Genomic DNA, 9,139 nt, shown 5'->3' with positions numbered 1-9,139 from the left:
AATCGGATAAGCAGAAAAAATAACTCTAATGATAACGATTATTTCTTTTATTGAATCATAAACTTTGCTTGATTCGCAATAATAGTGACTACATACAGAGTCGATAGAGTGTAATTAAATTAGTGGCTTACACAGTTAAAGGACAAATGAATACAGACAGAAGGACATAAATAATTTTAGTCTGTAAATGTTACATACAAACATGACAGCAAATATCATCCTTTTACCTTTACATATGTATTATATTATAATATTTATTATCCTATAAATCACGTACAACGATTTTTTCATGGGAAACTCAAAATACACATTCCACGCAAATATAATTGTGTGTATTATATAATAATTACCTATATATATGAGTATACAATTTATCTGTTATCGAATATATGAATGAGAGAAATAAAAGCACGTTGTAATGAATATGACATACCATTTTATACATAACTTCATTTTTGATATGCCTACTGTATACGTGAAATAAAAAAAAAAATTATTTAGATTATTGAATTAAACAAAACTTTTTTTTTTGAATTAATTTCTGCAGCATATACTATATTATATAAAATGTATTAATACATATTCATAGAAGAAAATAATTTGGAAATTTCTGAATGTTTATAAATAGCTCAAAAGAAATTTAAAAATATTTTTAAAATCATATCATGTCTAAAAAGCGTTTTTATGAAAATGTAATGAAATATTCAAGTTTATACAAACATTAAAATTGCTATAGCCTACCGTATTTAATAATTTTTGAACTGACGGCGAATACCAGTTGGTAAAATCTGGCACTTGTTCGTTTTGGAATTATATTATAAAACAGCAAAAAAAATTTGGTTAAAACTTTTTCTTCAGTTATTCCAAAATTTTTATTTAGTTTTCAGAATTATTTTGAAAAGTTTATTGGGAATTTTTCAGTTTTGCATAATCATCATTGTAAAACCAATGCATTTATCATTCTGCGTTTCCCCTTAAAATCCAAAATTATATTTAAAATGAATGTTTTTTATACTTTTTATAATGGGTTTTGTGACTTTTTAGGAAGATTTTAACCTACATGTAATATCTCTGTCTTAATGTAACGCCGATAGACAGGGGCATCTTGTTAATATGATACGTAAAAAAAGAAATAAAACTATATGTTTTGTTTATGATTTTTGCTATTAATAGTTGAAAAGACTTAAGATTTAAAAATGTATTACATACAAATACAATTTATAAATTTAATTTATTTGATGTTCGTACACATTTCATGGTATGGTGCACGGATTGGAGGGTGTCAGGGTGGTATCTCTTATTCCTTCCTCTAATCAGAGACGGAGCCTAACGTACATCATATGAGATTTGCGTTTATCGGAATCAACACGAAGTTGTTTGCTAATGGCCTTAATATTAAGATGGATTAACTTACATCAAATTTAAAGGTAAGAATATTATCTAAGGCATCTCTTAGCATTTGATTGATATTTTGATTTTGATTTAAGTTATAATTATGAAAATATATTATAAATTTTAAATGCTTGCTGTAACTAGCTTTTAATTTCAATATTAAATAAAACCTTTGAGACGTCATAAAGTCTATATGATATTTTTACCTTTAAATTTTATAATTTAAAAATTATAAAGCTATACTTAACAACATAAAATTGATTGCGATTAAAAAGATTTGTCAAATTGTTCGTTTGTTTCAAAATACCCGCAGACAGTGTAAGCATAAAAGAAAAAAAACTATGATTGAAATATTGTCATAGCCTTTTTAATTATTTATAGATTTGATAACCGTGTTCTACGAGTGTTGCATTTCATATATTATTGCATTCAACCAATATGGTGGTTTTTATGTCAACAATAATATATTATGTTACAAAGCGAAATTATAAATTGTGGTTTTAGAGATATATAGTTAACAAATGCTAAAATAATAAATATTAAAAAAAAAGGTTATTTATAGTAAAAAAGAAAATTAAAATTTGTGATTTTACCCTAAGGTCTACTGCAATTTTTTTTTAATAAATTTAAAATAAAAACTATACTTATAAAATAATCAGTATCATCTGAAATACATTTTCCGCTCATAAGGAACTAAAATTCTAGACAGAAGTTACTATCTCAGTCCTAAAATTAAATACTGCTTATTATTAGGTGTAATAAAAATTGTGTATTTTATTCTATTTCTAATTGTATTATAATTATTACTATGTGTTATAGTGTTATAATTTTTGTTTTTTTGATAAAACAAAATTGAGTTTTAAACCAATTTTAATTACATTAAAATATGTTTAGAAACATATATTAGAACTGAAAAAATAAAAGTCACTGTGGTAATAATATCGAATCTATTGGCGTACCTATATAATATATTCATATAACTTACGTTATTAAATATTGATCGTGAAAATTCGTGTTAAAAAAAAAAAAAAAAAAAATGAAATACTTATTAAAAAGTTTCGTTAAAGCTTATTCATAACTCGATGAAATTTAATTTAAGAGTCTGAATTTTATGAGTAATGATTTTTAGGTGTTTAAAAAATAGTTATTAAATAATAGGTATACTGGAAAAAATGAAAAAAAAAGAATAAATTAATAACGAATATTTATGGTTCTACGGGCGCAGGGATGTATACAGCCGAAAACTCGATGGACGTTTTTAGTGGCTCCCAAAGGAGTAAACGGTAAACAGTTGTGTTTTTATTACTCAGTTTTGATAAAGTGTATACACTATGTACAATACCTACACATCACACCCATAGCACAGGACTGCCACAATTCAAAAAACATATTTGTGAGAAACTGAAATTTTAATAACGAACCAATTCCTAAATGTTTAGTTTTAAAATTTTGATTATAATACGTTTGCTAATCATTTATAATATCTTATATTATTTTATAACAACTGTAACAAACTATTTTCAGTTAAATCTTAACCAGAAACATTCGCAAAAACTGAGATTCTTATTAAAGGGTATTTGGATGATAAAACTGTTGTATTTTATGGTTTTGTGTCAGTTTTCCATTTCAAACATGCAGATGTCTTAAACACAACAAATAGAAATGTGGGGCAGTTCATTATTTTTTCATCCACTCCTGTCACAATTGAGAATTATCATACTAAAACGTCTCAAATCAAATAAAAACGGCAGCGGTATTGATTTCTTTGATTACGAAAAAAATAAAAAATAATTGAATAAATACAACCACGCAACAAAACAGTGTGTCAGAATGTGGCGGTTTAATTGTTTTTTAATCGCTGTAAAAACGAATAAATCCAACACCGACGTAAAACATGCACTGCAATGGGTGTGATGGCATTGGCGTGGACCGTACGACTTCTGGTATATTGTACGTGTTTTAGCATCATCTTTTAAATAATTGATTACGACTCGATTGAGTTAGATCGAGTTGAGGCTAAATATATATATAGGTCGATTTCCTTCGCTCGACAAATCCTATACGTCTTTGAGTTCCGGCAGTCTTGTTCTCGATATTTATATTCATTTGCGTCGTTGTGTTTATGTGCGTGCGATTTATGGAGGTAAGAGTGTTAAAACTATATTTTATTGCGACGATCTCGCGAAGTCGCCGCCGTATTTCAGATATCATTCAGACGTCTCTCGATCGCGTCCCGCAGTATTGTCCGGCGATATTGTTCACGCCGTCGTCCCGTGTACGCGAAACCGTACGCCGAGCACGCATACACCTACCCAATACGCGATATTATATTTTTTATAATACCGCAGCACGCCATGGCGAACTCCGCCGACGAGCGCACCGCAACAGACGATTGTACAATAATTATTTTATTTAATTGTTTTTTAGTTCCTCCTACTCACTGCCGCTGCCGCAGCCGCAATACTCCTTCGTAATACGCTGCGCCAACAAAACTTTACAAGCCCGTCCGTCGACCGGCCTTTTGTTCGCTACACAAACTGGTTTTGTATTCCGATTAAAAGCAATATTAAATAATTAAAACGGAAAAAAATACATACACATATACATATATATATATATATATGACAATGAATAAATGAACGGCACGGCATATGTATGATGTACGCATATTATAATATGAGTTATATGACGCATATGTATATTATATACACATACACGTACTACTGCCGTGGCGGTAAATAGTTGCGGGGGGGGGCACAAAAGGGACGACGACAGTGGGCGGACGGGGGTAAGGTTCTGGTGCGTTATACGTGCATAAATACGGTATTGCATCACGGAGGCAACGAAGACGGCATAATAGGAGGACGATGCGGCGGAGGCGGTGGCGGCGGCGGTGGTGGTAGTAAACGCTCGCAGTGACCGCGTGCGTGCGACGTCGGCGACGGCTGCACGCGGTGGTGTACAGCTGCCACCCCGTGGCGCGGCGGCAGCGGAGGGGGCACCTGGTAGGGGGATGTCGCCGCGGTTCCCCCCACCCGATAAAGGCGACTGCCCCAACGGTGCGCGACGACGAACCGATATCGCGCGTGTGGTGGTGGTGGTGGTGGTGGTGGCGGTGGTGATGCGATGTTGGTGATGGTGGTACGATATGTACGTCGACGGCGCGAAAAAATAATAATATATATATTGTAATGACGATATATAATAATATTATAATGTATAGAAAAATTATACACGAAAACCTACCCCTCTAGCGGACCGGCCGACAACTACAACTGCGTACCGCTTAAGCGCGCGGTGGGCCGTCGCCGTCGCGAGCGCCGTCTGCGATGTGCGTATGCGCGCGCCGAACGTTATATTATTATGATTATTATTACTATTATTATTATTATGTACCCTGTGTGCAATGTGCGTCGTGCGTGATGCGTGTGTGCGTGCGCGTATGAACTGATGTGCGTATACGTGTGCTTATGCGTGTGTGTGTGCGTGCGCGCGTGTGTGTGAGTGCGTGGTGCCGCCGCGTCCGTCCGTCCGTCGTCTACACCCAGGCAACAGTCGTGTCGCGGTGCGTGTGCGTATGCGAGCCCCAGTGAGTGGCGCGCGCGTGTGTGTCTGTCGTGTCCGTTTAGTTGTCCGTTTATGTTTGTGAGTGTGATAAAAAATTTTTTTATTTTCGAATGAATGTATGCTTGGACTTCAGTGAACGCGAAAAATTTCTCGTCGCATAAAATAGAAAAAATTTATTTGTTCTCGTCGTCCTCTCGATTTTCGCTCGACCAAAGTGCAGTACGACACACGCACACTCCGGGACCATACATCTTAAGTGAGTACTGAGCACCTCCTCAAAAACAACGGTTATTTATTATTATTATTATTATTATTTTATTTTTATTTTTTTGCTACATATAATGTCTTGCAGATGCTATTATAGTATCTATCAACGAAATACAAAAAAATATCGCAGTTTATTGTGGCGATATCATGTTGTAACTCATATTTTTAGTAGGTAAATAAGTTAAAATCGAATTTTCGTCATTATACCCTTATTATTATTATTTAATAAGTATTAAAATTATTTTAAATATTTATAATATTTACTTTTTATTTTATGTAACTGATCTTTTTAAATCCCAAATCGATAATAGGTATCGGTAAACGAAGAGCTTTTGTCGTTTGGCAATTTTAATTTTCGTTTTCATTATCATATTCATCATTTTATGTATTTTGAAGCTTACACGTCAACTGACGGTGGTTTATGATTGCGGCGTCGTTGCCCGCGAAAATTTCCCTTTCAATTCATTTTCAAACATACAGCCTCTCTATTGAAAATGAAAGCGTAATACCGGAAACATCCCGGCCTCTGACCCATATATACGTGACTTTGAAATTCCTTATTTTTGTTGAGTTTCCCACGTGAATTTTCTTTTTATCGTTCATTTTTTGTAAACTACCCTTTTTTTATATGTTTACACTCACGTGGTCGTCAAAGGGATTTATTGACTTCGTGAGTTGTGACAAACCTATTTTCGAAGCTCTTTTTAATTATTGACTTATTCTTTTCGATAATTTTCACTCATCGGTTATCTGGTCGGAAAGTAAATTATATCTTTATAATTGGCTGTTGTCATATACGCGTACTCATACAGTAGCAGTTTTGATCAACAGCGTTTTATATTTACAACATGCGTATATATGTGTATTTATATTATTATATATACATATATATACACGAATTTGTGTATGTCATTTTATTAAATAAAGTGTTTTTATTCAACAATAAAAACATCCTTCCTGATTAACCGACGTGCACGACCGCCGTCGCAGATTATTATTAATATTATTATTTTATTATAATGTGGACCAGTTTGTGTTTTTAACGTGGTCTAACGTTTAGAGTTTCACACGGAACGGTTTTCGGAGGGAAAAATTGTAACTAACATACCAATAAGCGGTTACTAATATAGGTTTTTTTGTTGATTTTCGATTAATTCGATAAAAATGATATATTTATACTTGTGCCAATGACATGAGTTTTTATTTGAACCGTTTATGTGATTGAAATTGGTGTATAAAGTAATTTTGCTACCGATCATTGTAGACATTCCACAAAACCGTTTTAGAGAAGGAATCCATCGACCGTTTTACTAATTCAATATAAGACCTAATGTGCTTGAGCGGAAAATATTTCGCATTATCGTGAAAACGGGAGAAACTTCTTGTAGGGTTGAGTATTTATGTGGGATATACTTGTCTCTATTGCGTTTTCCGCGTTAACCCTCGTGTGGAATTACTTCGTGGCGTAGGTCGCGGGGTGTGTCTTTATTTTTAAGAAGTTTCACCGTTGACATTGACATTTAACGTATAAAGCAACAATCGTTACAGATTTTCTGCAATTCATGTACCTACGTTTTATAATTGAATTATTAACTATAAACTAGTATTATATATTATACCCGCCCATGGATTTTGTACACATACATAAGTATTATATAAACCTATCACCTTTATTACGATTAACGCACACACGATCTGTCTATCGAACTATAATTCCCTATTTCGTTTTCCCATTATTATTATAACTGTATAATATCAGGTAGGTACACTTCGTTTCGGCAATATAAATCAACCCCTTTGTTATTATTTATACGTATTATACGTGTGGATGTAGTATATATAGGCACGTAGGTACCAATAATCCTGTGAATATTGTTGGTTTAAAGAAAGAAACTGAATCATTCCGGATTGTAATAATATCGACGTGTTACTTTTGATGAAATTTTCCTGTTTTTATTATTGTAATATAGATGTAACGATCGAATTTTTTTTCTGTTTTGATTGTTCGTAGTGTACGTCAGAAGTGACGCGATGGGAACGTGACGCTGGCTGCAACGTCAGCTAGTATGAGCGAGGGTGGCGGGGAGGCCATGGCCTCATATGGTACGGCGGGTTACCCGCCACCACAGCCTGCCACCCCGTCATCAACTGTACCCGAGTCGAAGACACCAGGCCCGGCACCAGGTCTTCCGCCGTTTAGCTCGTTTTCGGCGGTCGAGTTGGCTGAAGGACTAGGCGCCAGGCTCGGTCCAGGGGACGGCTACGACCCGACCACCGGTCGAATAATGGACATGCACTGGGACTACAACCCAGACGGATTGCACAGGCCGGATCTGTACCCGACTACGATGATAATACCACAACCGCAATCGTATCGGCCTTGGGAGAGCAAGCTGGACGGCAGCAACTCACAGGACTCCATGTCCAAGGGGTCGTTTGACTATCCTCCATCTCCGGCCGGTAGCAAGTTGCCGTCGTTTCAATCACAGTTTAACTTCCAAAACGACCAACAGCAACCGGAAACAGTTTCGTTGACCACGCTGACACCAGCGGCCGTGTCACCGACACAGTCGCCTGGTTTGCCCAGTTTTCACACGCTGTCTACGGTGAACGTGGCAGCGGCTACTGGACCTCGAGGTTATCCAACCCTAGTCCCGGGCATCCAGCAACAGTTCCTGGACGAACGGGCTGGCACCATACATTTGTTCCAGAGTCCACAATACCCGCCGCCCCCGCCCCCGCCACAAGCGTTCGCGCAACAAAATCACCATCATCACCACCCACACCAAAACACCATCATTCAAGGAAACTTTATGGGTGCCCCACACCACCAGTCCAACCAGGCAACACTGTTGACGGTGGTGAAAACGGAACCAGTTGCCATCGTGTCCGCACAGATACCCAGTCACGTATACCAGACCGCAGGTGGTACGTACATCGATTCGATTAAGATGGAAGATACGCTGTCGCCGCGCGGGCTACAAGAGTCTCGGAAAAAAGAACGGCGAAAAGTACGGGCGTCCAGCATGGACAGCTCTGTAGAAAGTGACGGCGTGGGCAGTTCCAGTGTGGAGAGCTCGGGACAGGTGGCTGCCGTGAGCAGCACCGCCGGCTTTAAGTCACCACTGGTCCAGCATAACGTGGTCGGAATGACGGGTGGTGGCAACGTCGGCAACGTAGGTGGGTCTATGATGGATTCGGATCACTGTGAAAACGGCGCCAACGGTATGGATAAGCAGACGAAAAAGAAACGGAAACGATGCGGCGAATGCATAGGATGTCAACGGAAGGACAACTGTGGTGATTGCGCGCCGTGTAGGAATGACAAAAGTCATCAGATATGCAAGATGAGGAGATGCGAGAAGCTCACTGACAAAAAGGTAAGCGAATGGCGTGGGAACCATTGTGTGCGACAATAAATTTATCTTGAAAAAAGTGTAGCGCATTATTAGATAACCATTTAAAATATGATAAGCCCCGCACGACTAATATATCATTTATGTATATAAGCACATATGAACTGTGTATATAGTGTATACTGTATATTAAGTAGCCGAAAGTGCGGCGCTACAATGGAAGCAACTTGATAATTATTTAAATTCAAATCCAATTTTTAAAATTTTTTTATCTCGATTCCTTTGTTAATTTTTTTTTTTTTTACAAGATACATAAGACCTATGCATTTTAACTATACGAGTCTCAGCTGATAAAACGAGCACATTAAATTATTTTACCGTATATTGTTATCCACTGTGCGTACCTATCTATATTATATTAAGTCCAAATGCTTACACATTTTGTTATCTAAATATAATATATAGGTATCTACATTTTATTATATTGTACAAATCGTGTCACGAAAGTTTAAAACAGTTCAACCCCTTCATGAGCTCATCGAGTGGATGCACGCGGT

The 9,139-nt window shown here is 36.4% G+C and overlaps 1 protein-coding gene across 1 annotated transcript; it reads left to right on the top strand.

Moving 5' to 3' along the window:
- Positions 1 to 4,887: 4,887 nt before the first annotated feature.
- On the top strand, positions 4,888 to 8,660 carry LOC112592497 (DNA N6-methyl adenine demethylase-like). Its single transcript, XM_025336567.1, has 2 exons — positions 4,888 to 5,215; positions 7,238 to 8,660. Exon 2 carries the CDS (start codon positions 7,293 to 7,295, stop codon positions 8,643 to 8,645), a length of 1,353 nt encoding a protein of 450 aa, XP_025192352.1. The 5' UTR covers positions 4,888 to 5,215; positions 7,238 to 7,292; the 3' UTR covers positions 8,646 to 8,660.
- The last annotated feature ends 479 nt before the right edge of the window (positions 8,661 to 9,139 follow it).

The sequence above is a fragment of the Melanaphis sacchari genome, unplaced genomic scaffold (assembly GCF_002803265.2).
Source record: "Melanaphis sacchari strain LSU unplaced genomic scaffold, SCAv2.0 Contig0_pilon_pilon, whole genome shotgun sequence".
NCBI lineage: Eukaryota > Metazoa > Arthropoda > Insecta > Hemiptera > Aphididae > Melanaphis > Melanaphis sacchari.
Note: the sequence above shows the minus strand (reverse complement) of the source record. Positions and strands in the feature narration are given on the sequence as shown.